This window comes from Equus asinus, chromosome 20 (genome assembly GCF_041296235.1).
Source record: "Equus asinus isolate D_3611 breed Donkey chromosome 20, EquAss-T2T_v2, whole genome shotgun sequence".
Classification (NCBI taxonomy): Eukaryota; Metazoa; Chordata; class Mammalia; order Perissodactyla; family Equidae; genus Equus; species Equus asinus.
In genome coordinates this window covers 112174975-112189716 of record NC_091809.1, presented here as the reverse complement: position 1 = coordinate 112189716, position 14742 = coordinate 112174975, and the positions used below count along the sequence as shown (strand labels likewise).

The 14742-nt window shown below is 33.0% G+C and overlaps 1 protein-coding gene across 9 annotated transcripts in view; it reads right to left on the bottom strand.

Moving 5' to 3' along the window:
- Positions 1 to 14742, bottom strand: part of ELP4 (elongator acetyltransferase complex subunit 4) — a 239262-nt gene that overhangs the window by 100451 nt on the left and 124069 nt on the right. The window contains exon 10 of one of the 9 annotated variants that reach the window (XM_070491403.1): positions 787 to 2225. The exons of 7 other annotated variants lie outside the window; for them this stretch is intronic. In XM_070491403.1, coding sequence (XP_070347504.1) covers positions 2217 to 2225 — 9 coding nt within the window. In that variant the 3' untranslated portion in view covers positions 787 to 2216. Of the gene's footprint in view, positions 1 to 786; positions 2226 to 3688; positions 4487 to 14742 lie in introns of those variants that run through there. One more of the 9 variants, XM_070491400.1, reaches the window with a different exon arrangement.

Sequence of the window (14742 nt, the reverse complement as noted above, 5' to 3'; positions counted from 1 at the left end):
AACTAGATGGATAAACAACTACCTTTTCGTAGGATTAGCAATAAAATAGGAAACAAAGGGAGGTTTAGCATTTAGGTTCAGGAATTTCCAAAGCTTCATTATTGCCATATCATGTGCAAATACACTTAGCAAACTTACAATCCCAGGTGTTTTTTTACTAGGTACTAGAAACATGAAGTAATGAAGACATTGTTACCGATATTATATAAGGGGTAACATTCAGTTTTGTTTTAGTAATATGGAGAGAATGTTAATTCAGTTCATAAACGTAAAATTAAATTGCTTCAGAAGTCCTATTCCTGAATAAATCATGTTTAATTTTGTGAGTGTCTTCAGGTTTGAGAGAAAAACCATGCCCTGGCATTTTTCAAACAGGCCCTACGTGAAGACCCCAATGCTGGAGGGAAGAATGTTTTAGCTCTATTTACTTCCAGTCGTAAAATGTATAACTGGCAAAATGAAGAAAAATGGTTGGTAGGACAAGATAAAAAGGTAACTCATTAACAATCTTATAAATGAGACTTTCCTTCCCTAGCAAGTGTTTCAGCATATCTTTCCAAATATACTCAGAATGCAGACTTCTATTTCAATCAGATAGAAATACATATTTCTTCATTTTCTAATCTGTTACTAAAGAAAATGTGTCAACCGACATGCTGATGATTGGCGGCAACACACGTGAAGGTTTTCCTATTGAAACGCCAAGAGCATGCAAGCAATTTAACCACCAACTCAGAGGCAATTGTTTCCATATTTAGTAAGTGAAGAAAGTGTTTTCAGTGCTCTGGTGTGAATCCTTTATTAAATAAAATGATCTACAATGTTTAACATGTTATAAAAGGTTTATTAAGTAATATTCTATTAAATGCTCTATTAAATAAATTTTTCAAGAAGTTCTGCACAGAGCTTGTCATACTGTTCACTTATATTAAAAAACAATACCAGTGACTTCACTTTCTCCAAAGCAGTAAACAGATGATGAATTGCTAATGGTGTTACCCATGCTGGACTCCTCTGAAGTCATACTTTGGTTTGTTTTTATGGTCATATACTACATTTCTTATGTCAAAGGCAATCCTAAATAATATGTCGCAGTCTAATAGTACCTCCAAGAAATCCTTCTTCAGTCTTGTTAAACAGAGTAACGGTGAGTTAATTAGCATATTATTAGATACATAATCAAAAGAATCAAGGAGTAAATACTAGGACATTATACTGTGTAATAGAAATTGCAGATGTATTTGGCACGTTTAAACATATATTTCCAGATATTTTCTTTTAAATAATTCAAATCTATAGCCTATAAACTTCTGATAATTAAAGTAGTAGAGTTTGTTATGCACGATTGGTAATGAGATTACAGTTTATGCATCGAAAACATGGCAACTGAGATCTCATCAAAAACTACTGTCATGTCATGATAGTTTTATTAATTTCTGGGTTTACTCCTGCACACTTAAACTTAACAGAATATCATCAGCTCACACAGAAGCCGATTATTAGAATTGTACAGTGAATGAACTGTGCATCTGATGGCTGTTTTATTGAATTATTACTTCTAATTCATATATGCTCAATAAAAATCATGTCTACGTAGATTTTTCACAGTAAAAGAATAAACACTATTTATAACAAATGCCATTATAACAAAATTGTGCTCCAACAAAAGACTTCAAAGTCCCAAATGACAGCATACATTTTTCAAAAAGTAAAAACTGCTAGAACTACAATGTAACAAAACAATTTCTAAGTCCCTTAGAAACTGCTGCAACAGAGAAGTGCTTTAATGAATCACGTGATAACAATGAGTATAGCGTGCACTCCTGCTGGCTCCATTGCCATTAGTTGCTTAAGACAAAGTTGTTGGTAGGAGTGAGAGAATGGTAATACTGTAGCTGACCTAGAGCTGTGCCCTAACTTAGCTGCCAGAGGCTAAACCTTAAGTCACAGGACTACTTCAGAAGTTCACAAAATTCTGCATGTGGCCCAGTCAGGTGGGAAGAGAGGTACTTTCCACAACCACTTCACAAGTGAGTCTTGCTGTCTGGAGAAGCTGCAGTGTACTCACTGGGGAGCTCAGTGTGCCACCAGGAAGGCTGCAGTGAGGATGCACGCTTGGCTGTCTGTATTTAGTAATCTGTATCTAAATAGGCAGACGTGTCTGCGAGGGTTATTAGTACTGGGCTGGGCGAGACTAGGTTCTTCTTATGTGACTTTTAATCCAACTAGAAAAAAGTAGAAAGTGGGAATATACCTTGTTTATAGAGATATAAAACTCTTATCTATGTCTTAATTTAGTGAGCTATTACCTATAATGTATTAAATCTATGAAATCATGTATAATGCATGATGTTTACTTTTAATGACTGCTAATGTGTGATGTTTTCTTTCAACGGTTTAAGTAATATGAAATAAATAATTACATACTTCTCATTGCAAATCTTAAATACTTTCTAGCACCAGGCTAAATTATTTCTGCCCTCAGCCTTACATTTTAGATGAGCTATAAAATTCATCTTTTAAGTTCTGTTCCCTAGTGTAAAGACATATTAACAATTTTTCTTTTTTTACAAAAAGCTTCTAAGTGGACAGTTGTGATTCAACGCGTAAATGTGTAAGAAAAGAAATCATTCAGCTGACTTTTACGGTTTTATTTTGAAAATCAGGCTGATGTGTACGGAAACCAAGGCCCTTTCCTTTCTCTTTGAAATCTTTAATTATAAGCACTATGCATTTGAAAGGCATCCTAAATTAGGCATTATCTTAGCTCTACCTTTATTTACTTTTACATAATTATCCTGATGAAAGACATAATTACAGCATTATACAAAATAACTAAGCCATGTTTTTTTTTTTAATGTTTCCTAAGTGATAAACACTTTACATATGGATTAAAGCAATAAATCTCCAACTAAAATAGCTAGGAGTTAATTAAAAAGTGGGAACTATGATTCCTATTTCTCAGGAAAAAAACAACCCTGTGAAAAAGAGTGATTTGGGGGAAATATTTTATGAATAAAATTTCAAGATATAATTACAACTTTCTAAATGATATACAAAATGGTTATTTTAATGCCCAATTTAGAGAAAAACACTGAGAAACATGACTTTTGACACCATGGAAAATGCAAAAGGCTCTCTTTGCTTGAATTTTTCACTTTGTATTATTGTGGAATGTCATGGAGAGAGAATCTCAATGTGACATTTTTGTCCTCATCTTTGATGTCTGCAGCATAAAATTATTACTCTTAGAGCGAGAAGGAGTTCTTATCTAGAAAACAATGAGGCTTATGTAACAACTGGAAGGAGAAATCATCTTCCCTAAATAGCAGAGTATGCTAAAGGAATGGTAAAAGAACGTGGCCAAACTGAATTTGAAACAATGACTTGAATTACTATAAAATAATTAATCATGTTTCACTCAAGTGATAATAGTTATAAATGCCAATTGACTAGGAACAATGAATATGTAAACCCATGGGATATCACTATCCAGTGTTATCAAGATGTTATCAACTTGGCACCTCCCCTCTATTTCAAGGATACATTTTAAATGCTCAGTGGGTTTGGCTTTAATTTGTCATCCTGATGGGTATCCATACTGAATTCAACCACATGTCAATAGAAGCAAGAGGAAGAGATACTGGAGACTAGCCAAAAAAAAAAAAAAAACATTTAAATTTGAATTAAAGTGATTTGAGAGAGTTTTAATGCATCAAGTAACATACTTTTTCATTAAAACACTGAATTTTACCTAGGCCAAAGACTTGGAAAGAAATAAACACACTGGCAGGAAAGGGTGAGTAGAATGGAGAAAGGACTAGCAAAACCTTCACCAAGAAGGAAAAATGAGTTAGATGTTAAAGTACTTTTAAAAAAAAATTCCAGGTTGATATGGGGGAGTAGATCTCATGTTAAGTGTTCTTATGACAATTGAAAAAAAAAAAGAGATGTGGGGCCTGCCCAGTGGCGTAGTGGTTAAGTTCATGTGCTCTGGCTTCAGTGGCCCAGGGTTCGCTGGTTCGGATCTCAGGTGCGGACCTACACACTGCTTGGCAGGCCATGCTGTGGCAGCATCCCACATATAAAGTTGAGGAAGATGGGCACAGATGTTAGCTCAGGGCCAATCTTCCTCAGCAAAAAGAGGAGGATTGGTGGCAGATGTTAGCTCAGGGCTAATCTTCCACAAAAATAAATAAATAAATAAATTTTTAAAAAAGACAGACATAGTCAGATATTTAGCAGAGTTCCACATATTTTTAGCTTTCATTCAACAAATATTTACTGAACACTCACTGTGTGCTAAACCCTGTGTTAGGTGCTGTGGCTGCATCAGTGAACAAGAACACGACACAGTTTTTTCCACCAGTTTACATATGGTAGGGAGATGTCAAGGAAACGAAAACTCAAGTGATGCTTTAAGTGCTCTGAGAGAGGTAACTCACAAGGCTCTCTGGGAGTACAGAGCAGGCTCCTGAAGCTGGTCCTGGAGAATCAGGAAAGACATTTTAGACAAATGACATATACAGTGAAAACAAAAGGAAGGGTAAGACTGATCTGGCAAGAACATATGGAGGCAAGAGGAGAAGACTTTCGGCATTTACAAAAGACCTAGAAATGACAGAATGGAATGCTGTAGGAACTGCAAGTGAGTCAGGCTGCAACTTGGCGCTCAGGCAAGAGATGAGGCTGGAGAGGCCAGGTCTTAAAGACAAGTATTTTGATAAAAACCATTGGACTAGATTAAAAATTCACCTAAAAGCACCTTCATAAATATCTACTGAATGAATTAACAAAAATCTATGGTTGATTTTACTATCATATAATTAGTCCTTGAATCTTCAACTGACCCAGTATGTATATCATATTGAAATAAATTGTTTCATCCTAGGTCAAGATATCTTACATATACACACATACACTCACAGCACCAAAGGAAATTTCACCCTAATTTCTAAAGCAAAAATGAGGCAATTATTTTAATGGGAAAGAATTATTCCTTCTTGATACAAACAAGTGACTTGTGTATTGCCAATCATTTTATTAGAAACAGTCGGAAGAGCACAATAATTTTGTCTTATGTGATGGTATTAAGGCATTTTTCAGGGTAATTTTATATAAATTATTTACTAAAAGGCATGACTATTTTACTTTTTTTGTCCCGTTTTTTACAGAATTCATGGTATACCATGGTTAAGCATGCAAGCATATTTTAAAAAGTGTTGAAAAAGGTCATATTAAAACCCCAAACAAAAAGCACAATTATTTAAATATTACACAAAACATCATTTTAATCTGCTTGTTTTCTAAATTTAAAATAAACAAATTCTTCTTTTCAAATGAAGCAATTACTTTATCGAATCATAACTACTCAATAATTATCATTTTTAAATTTTTGCGTATATTACTGTAAAGCAATATAATATCAACTCTTCTGATTAGAAAATAGATGCTTATGGGAAAAATGGAAGCAATTTTGTTAAAAAAATATGCAGATGCATCCTATAATAAAAAAGTACACTTAATGATCATATAATTAGATGGGAGGAGTAGCTGGGTATGATAAGATGAATGGATCACAGATTTTACTGCCTAAGTTAAAATTTAACACAAAGTTAAGGCTGCCATCCATTAGAGTCAGTATATAACTTAGACTTTTTTCATTTAATTGCTTTTGGAATAAGGAACATAGATAAATAGTTTGTAAAATAAATATACTTTGATAGTAGTCCCTTCTCTTCAGAAATGTGCCACTGGAGTGTATTACACAGCTTACTGGTAGAAATTGTATAGTTGAAAAAAAAATGTGGATATAGATAAAGTTTCTTTTGATTTCTTTTTCAGGATACTTATTTTAAGTAATGTTACTGAAATCTTATATGGTCCACTGGTAACCATTATATTAGGTGAAATAAAAATACTGTAGAAAATAATAAAAGTTAAAACAGATTAAGGTCATTTGTTAAAAATACTTTATATTGTATCTAAAAGCATAAGTGTTTCACTCACTATACTGACGAACTAATTATCTCTGTCATACTAGGAAATTAATTCACATAAATCTCCAGAATATGGTTGATGGTTATTTGACAGTAGATGCTTTAGAAAAGCTCTGTGCAAAACATTTAAGTGATCATACCAGTGCTTCATGAAATTATAGAAAACACTGCCCTTACTAAAAGGGACCTTTCCAAGGGATAATAAACTTTAATTAAAAGTAAAGGACAATTAGGGATAAACTTATTAAGTGCTTGCTCTGATGAACTAACAGAATGACATGGGCAAAACTTTTCAGGCCATGTGAACATCTTCAGGTGGAACCACATTCCAACAATCCAGGACAGATGAAAACAGGGCCCATTTTATCACAAACTTCTATATGTAGTCTTGGAAAAATCAGTTACTATCGAAATGCCTTTGTTTCAATAACCTCAATCTTTCCTTTTCTAATTTAAATCTGTTGTTCACTTGGTCCCTCCATGTTGGTTGTTAAAAGTAGTGTTACCATAAACCCTCCAAATACATTCCTGAAAATCATTTCAGATTCTCCTTTTCCAGGGTATTAAGTCCTTTAGCATCTCCTTGTCCATCATCTCAAATATTTGATAATTCCTGATTCCAGAGGAAATATATTTTTACAAAAAGGCTATAAGGCAGCAATTAAGTTTATTTTCTTAGTTGGCCAGTTTTCTCTAGACTCTACATAGCAATAGTAAAAATGATAAGTCTACATAAGGAGTCTTTACCAAAAAAACTAAAATAATATTTACTGCTAGAGTGTTCAATTTATTGTTCTCTTCAAATCTATTTTTTTAAATCTTTAAAATAAAGAATGTGAAACTTATTTTGAAAAACATTTTTATGTTAAAATGAGGGAATTAAACTCTTCTTAGAAACATTTTTGTAATATGAAAATTTACTGAGATCTCTCAAGAACTGGTACATTCCGGTAAGAGTCAAAATACTAATAGGAAATCTTTGATATTTAACAATTGTGTATATAAATAAGAGAGCATCTTAAAAAGCATAAATATTTTGAAAAATGACTTTTTTTAACCACATGGTGAGACTAACTAAACGTAGTACATGTTATGGCAGAAAATGTTGACTGAATATTTTGGGGTAAAAATAGTTTTGTAGAATTACAAGTGATCTTAATGCAAATTAGAAAAATTAAGGTGAGAGAGAAATATCTCCCTTCTGCTACAGGCACGGTTTAAGTTGTGTTTCACCAATAAAAAGATCCTCCCAGCATCTGGAGCAGTTGCCATGCCCTCCCAGGGATGGTCTGGAGCTCTGTTCACCTCAGGCCCATCCAGAAGAGGTGACCTGTCCACTACCATTTCAGTCACAGGACAGTTTGGTGGAGGCAGATTAGTGGTATGCAATCATGATAGATAGTTTATCCTAGCTCCAAACTGCCGCTTGGGAAATCTTGAACTCAAATGAACAGAGACTCAGTCATGATTAGTGTCAAAAAGGTACACAGAGACAAAATTTGGTTGGCAGCACGAAAGATGAATCAAGGCGAAAAAGTGACCAATTGCACGTTCAAAATAGAAATTGAGACGCATCCTACAGTTTGGAAAAACTTTAAATACCAGAAAAGTCATACATTATTAATTGTTCATTGATTCACACGTAAAACATGTTTCTCTAAAGTAACATATTTTTAGAAAGGCTATAAATTACATATACTATCTTATTTCAAAATCTTTATTCTCAAGGTGATGCAGAGGAAAAGAGTCCTCTCTTAATATAGGAACAAGGCAGCAAAGTATTTTTTAAAATTTATGTCATTTTTAATATCTTTCCTTTAGTTGGATATTCTAAGAAATAAGACTTGTTAAAAGAGAAAAATTAGTTTTGTGGAAATATTTTAACATTTAAATGTTACACAGTTTGATGACTTTCTTAAGAAGAAATCAGGATATTATAGGGGCATAAACTCAAAATGTGGAAGAACTTAAGAACCTTCCAAATATTTTCTAAATGCTGGAAAATATGTGTTTATAAATTGTAAAATACATTATTCTATTAGCAAACGTGAACTTTGGTCTCTAAAACAGAGCCCCCCTCAACCAAATATCCACAAAAAGAATGTCCTCAAGTGTCACTGCCTGAAGTGATACGCTCTGACAAATGTAACAGCTCTTTCTGTGTCATTCCTAATGCACTTGTCACTCAGTATTATCCATCCTCATTAATGACAATGGGAAAGTTTATCTTGGGAACACGTTTTAAATCATCTACTCTTTACAATGGGACCATGAAATCTCTTACAAAACATGAGGCGGGAACTACTCTGACAACAAAACCCTTTCCTGGCAGCTTTATTCTTAATTCCTGTTCAAGGAGTAATCTGTTTATTATAAAATCATACAGAACAATATATTAAACAGAATTTGAAACAAGAATAGCTAGTGTGATTTTCAAGCTTACAAGTATTTTTACAACATTTTTATTAGGCTGAAAACACTAAGTTGAGTCCTTTTTGTGTGGTTTCATGCAGCCTTCTTTCCTATTCTACATTACAAACACCTTTGAAAAGGAGTTTTGTTTTATCTAATTTTAAAACACTTTTCAAATGCCAAGGACATTATTCATTATATATTTAAAAAAATAATAATATGTATTAATTAAACAAAAGCAATTTTGAGTAAAACTGTCCTTGTACATTTAAATTTCCTAACTAAAATGCCAAAAGATTCCAAGTCAAATCTCTTATGGCTTAAAAATAGTCTTACTAGGCCAAAAATTACTTTTAATAATAAATTACATTTTAAGCTTCAATATGATCTTGTTTCCTTGCCTAAGAAATTCCTACAGTTTTTAAAAAACTAAAATGAAAAATAAGCAACACTTCTTGATCCACAGCGCCCACTTAAACTTACTGTTTTAATGTGACTACCAATTATATACACTAGGTAGTGTGCACATTGAACAGCTAATCTTGCTTCGGTATGCTTCTGCTGATAACATTAATATTTGTTAGAAATACAGCCTTATGCCTCTTATTATTCAGTCATCAAAAGTTTAATGCTACATTTTGATTAACTTACATATAGTAAAATAATCTTAAATAGATTACGATACTCTTGAAAAATCACATTTAAAGTTGATTTGATCACTTTTACTCATCTGAAGCTCATCTGTGAATTCAAACATGCTACAAATAAAAACATCAAATTTAAATATTTATACTGTGTGAATCTATAATCCATAAAGCCTTTTTACTTTAGAGTTCAAGACTATTACTTTAATATTTCTAATTAACGCTTTATTTTAAAAAAAATAAAAAAGTTCCTTTAAGGGATGGTGTAAAAATTATATGGGCTTCATGCTGAAATGATTAATTTAATTTATAACTTTTTTTTTTGGTGAGGAAGATTGTTGCTGAGCTAACATGTGTGCTAGTCTTCCTCTATTTTTATGTGGGACGCCACTGCAGCATGGCTTGACAAGTAGTATGTAGCTCCGTGCCTGGGACCTGAACCTGCTAATCCTGGGCCGCCAAAGTGGAGTGAGTGAACTTAACCACTACACCACTGGACCAGCCCCTATACCGTTTATAAAAGAAATGAAAATCTAAGGAAAACTAAGGAGATATACACATAAATTATAATTATTCCTCATATATTAGGTGTTTATTATGAATCCAGTGATATTACATAGAAAATAGCAATTGATGTGGCTTCAGAAAGCAGAATTGGTACTGATGGGTGGGGAGTTGCTTTAGCATCTGGAAGAATTTTCTAGCAACTGTAGCTGGTAGCTACTGAAATGGGTGCCTCTAACAAAGTGGGTTTCCACATGATTACAGAGAGGCCGGATGAGAAAATATGGGCACACAATAGGAAGCTGGCTTTGAAGACTTTAATCTCCCTTTTGCTTTCAAACTTCTAAGAAATCTAGGTATTTTCTCAAAGAGACCCACTCACATTAATTCTAAAAGTGCAAACTACACATCGAATGATTGTATGAATTCATTATTACTCAAATAAAGTTTAATTTTAAGACTATAAATCATATCCCCTAATTGACAATTCTCTCAGCAATTTTTTTAAAGTATGTAGTCTTCTAAAGGAGGGGTTCTTCGTATAGCAAACTTTCTCTGTCAATGACTAGATATTAAGCATTTTTGGCCTTGCACGCCATAAGATGTCAACTTAGTGATGCAGTGTGAAAGCAGCCATAGACAACACATAAACGAACAGGCCTGGCTGTGCTCCAACAAGAGTTTATTTCAACAAACAGTGGGGCTGGGTTTGGCCAAAGGCCACAGTTCGCTAACTTCATGCTTTAAAGCATCAGGGGCAGAGCTGGTTGAACACTGTCTTTTACTTATCTGATTTTACATGGACCAAAGCACAAGAACCTTTCCAATAAAATGATGGGAATAGTGTAATAATTGAATGCTAAAGCAAAGAAGTGGTCTGTATTTATGGCACAACGAAGAGTAGATCACATTTCCAAAATATCTTTAGATGTACTCTTTCTGTTCCTGGACTGAATTACACTTAAAGTCAATAGGACATGTGAAGAAAATGTGTTCAGTTATAAACTACGCACTGGAAACCTTTTCTTCTGAATATAATTGTCCTTAAATTTCTATCTGGACCAGAATGGTTTCCCAGGAGGAATTTCTTAAGAAACCAAACTAAATGACTAGATTGCGACTTGTCAGCTTCATGTGCACAAAGAGGTCAAGGGGATGATTTCTCAATAATTATAGTTCTAGATTCTATTATTATGGAAGTGATATTATTTGCTTCACTGTTAAAGTGTATTTAAATCTGAAGTGTAGAATATCCAAGATGATGTATTCAAATTTGATTGTACTTAATTATTTCATTCCTAACTCATAAGTCCCACAAATCTTTGATAATACTTATCTGTTAAAAGCCAGGAAAACATACAAGCAGTAAAATCAGTTCCACAGGCCAGAGAAGACCAGGCAGTTACTGGATCAGAGGGGATAGAAGCTATAAGCACTTGAAACCTGAGAGTTGGGACTGATTCCTGTTGGCTCTGGGGGATTTTTACAAATTTGGAACATTTACTATAAAATCTTTTAAATTGAAGTATTCAAAACAATTTCAAATGGGATTAAAATGGGGATAAGGAAATCATGATTCCAATAGAATACCAATCCCTTTTCGTTAACTAAAAAAAATATCTCTTTCCTTATTTTCCATCTGGTATTTCTGAGGAATACAGCCTGACTTTATTTCAGCAATAACGGTTCATTACGTTAACAGCCAATATTTTCTGAATGTTATTTTACTTATGCAAAACTTCAGAAGTATATTAACCATTTATGGAAACTGTATTAGCATTATCAGACTATTCTCTATGGTCTGAAATGGTGAGATTTTATGGTCATGCTCTCTAACACGTTTTGGGCACTGTCAAGAGGACATTCATTCATTCGTTCATTCAGTATTTTTTCAGCACCTGCGTGATCAGGTGCCGAACTAGGAAGATGGGATATGATGATGAGTAAAACAGACATAAGGTAAAGCATTTATACCCCTATACGAACCACATTTTCCCAAAGCTTTGACACTTTATAGAAGAGACTTACGCGTGGGATTTCACTGTGCTGAAGTATGACAGCAAAAGCACCAAGACAGTGCAAGCGGGTTCTCGAGGGCCAGGCGGCGAGCAGAGCCCACGTGGACCATGGCTGCATGTGGCACTCACGTCACGAGTGGCCTCAGGATTGTTACTGACCAATCAGTTCCACAGGTTTTTAAAGGGTAATTTATCATTATTCATTGGATTCTTGATTCAAATCCATTGTTAAATTACTTCTGTTTGGCCCAAAAAATTTGGTTTGGCACTGACCACAAATTTAAATCTCTTCTTTTTGATAGCACAAGCAACCAAAAAAACCAAAAACAAAAAAACTAGAGGTGTGAAGTTGTGGGTCTGAATGGCCAAATTCAGAGGGAAAAATCTAGAAAGTTCTGGCTAAATTTATTTCAGTAGTATATTTTTATTAATTTGGTTTTATTTTGAGAATAAAAAGTGACATACCTCATAAATATATATACATATACATATATATATAAAACCTATAAAATCAAAGTGTATTAAAATTATAAGGTACAAAATATTCTTTTTATCATTAGTTTTATTTTTATCCTAAAGTCACATGATTGAAAAATCATGTGACTGAATTCATTCAGTGTAGATCATTGCTAATACTTTATCTGAACCACCATTTTTTCTCCTCAGAGCACTGGAAAGGCTATGAAAATTAATTAAAACAAATTACTATCTAGGTTTGATTCCTTTTTCACACCTATTCCTGACAAGTTTTGAACTTCAATACAGAAACAATGGAGTATCTACATCTTACCCATTTTGAAACAAGCTAGTTTCATGGTAAAGGACATTTGAACACTACCACTTTGCTGTGTTTTTCTACACCTGGATGTGATCCATATATTTAAACAACAAATGAATATGTGTCTGTGCGTGCATGTGTATAAGGAGTTTTCCTTAAAAACTGTAGTTATATATTCTAATAATTTTCCGTAATTACTTATGTCAAGAATATAGTACTAGTGTGTGTGGTTTTGCTCAACATTTGAGCAATTTGTAAAAATATTAATAAACTATTACTGCGTTAGCTTTTCCCTTTACCCACTGAATACAAGATAAGTTGACCCATTTATTTACAGGCTCAACAAGGGCAATCCATTTCATGCTATAGCACTGACCCTCAAGAAGGATCTTGTAAATGAGTAGCCTATTACAATATGTACAAGTGACCTTCAATTGCACCAAGAGGGTTTTTGTTACACGGTCTTTCAATGGTACACCATAGCTACAGTATAAGTTGGTAAAGTATTTCTTAGGTTACAAGCAGAAGTATCAACCAAAAAACCCCTGTATCAAATTACACAAATAAAAAGTTTGAGGCATTTAACTAAGTCTACTATAATAATGCCTTTTAAATAAACTGATCAGAAAGATAAGCTGTTTTTCTAATCAGGTAAGAATTAAATATTTAGAACATTCATAAACAACTCATTAAGTTCTTAAAATCTAATCAAATACAACTTTGTTTTCCTATTAGCCTTTGGAAACAACAGCAGTTAATTCAAACTTGATACTAGCTTCATTTGATAACCCCAAATTTTAATTTTAGCAAAAGACACCTCTTCTCTTTTTCCTAAATGACTATACAACTGGAACTTTTACTACTTTGAAATGTTTAATGATGAATGATATACCTAAAAAAGTACCCAAATATCCAAATACATTCCAAGTATTATTTACATTTAATATTTAAACCAAATTTTCAATAAAGTACAGGGTCAGATATTTCAACCAACTTACTCAGAAATTTCTGAATGAATACAATATACTTCTGACAGTCTTACAAAAAATTGAAACTCAATACTCGATTTCATTAAACCATTCATATGGGGTATCTTATTTCTAGAAGGCTCACGCCAAAATGATTTAGTTTAATTCTCTACAACAATAGTGGGCTGACTTGACAGCACATGACAAAACAGTTCAGTGAACTTCACTATACCAGATACAAAGACCCCGAATTGGCTGCTCCATGAAATTTCCACTGTGGCATGGAGTTATGACAGTAATAACTGACAAATTTTAATTTCTGCTTAAATAGAATTGCTTTATCAGTTTTGTGGCTACAGGAATTTTTATTAAACTCATGTTTCTCTTAATTATTTATTATGGTCCCCCAAATCCTACCTTTCAAAAACTAATAATTTCTATTTAATCTCATATTTCCTTAATGAGGAATACAATTTCTTCTTATTACTAAACTGTAGGAAACTTTAGCAATATTAATCAATAAAAGAGGAAAATATTTTGCAATTATGAGATTTACTGCTTAATTTTGCTTAAAGAACTTCCAACAAATAAAACATTTGCAATAGAACAAAAGAGGTTTTAATATGAATGGATCAAACCTTCATTAGAACCAGTTATAATAAAATAGGAGGCAAAAATTAGGAATTTAAAAACCTGGATTTGGTAGACTTTTCTATCTTATAAGTTGTATACATCTTAATTATCTCACAAGATAATTTTTGATGTTCCGAAGATGATAAATATAAAATAATTTAGAAAAATATAAAATATAATATAAAAACACAGTAACTATCTATGAGCAAATTAATATTTGCAAAAATACCTGAATGTAGAACTTAAGTGAACACAACCATAATATATTGTAATTAAATTTGGGATACTTTTGAACCATATCAAGACAGTTGACTAGAACAAGGGACTCTTTTTTTGTATAGAATACCTTCCCCACCTTATGTAGCTGAGATCTAGAAAACCTACCGGAGTGGATAGTGTTTTAGTGACTGACTTCATATTTTTTGCAAATAAACTTTTCTATTAAAAAATATCTACCACACACCATAAATAAGTAAAAAATAAGGAACAATCTTGCCACCCTAACATATTCATATATCTATTATATATATATAACAGCAAAATGTTACATAAGAGAGAAGCTATGATTAATGCAATCCGAATTTTACAATGTATTTTATAAAAATAGAGTAGAAATGATTGCTGGCACCAGAAAAATTTTTAACCTGTATCTTAAAGGATTATATAATAAATACGTGTGTGTACACACACACACTTTTTGAGGTTTGTTCTTTTTTATCACTCAGGCAGAGGATTCTGGCTTCTGTGCTGACGATGAGATGGCAGCACAGCTTGGGTGTGGCCAGT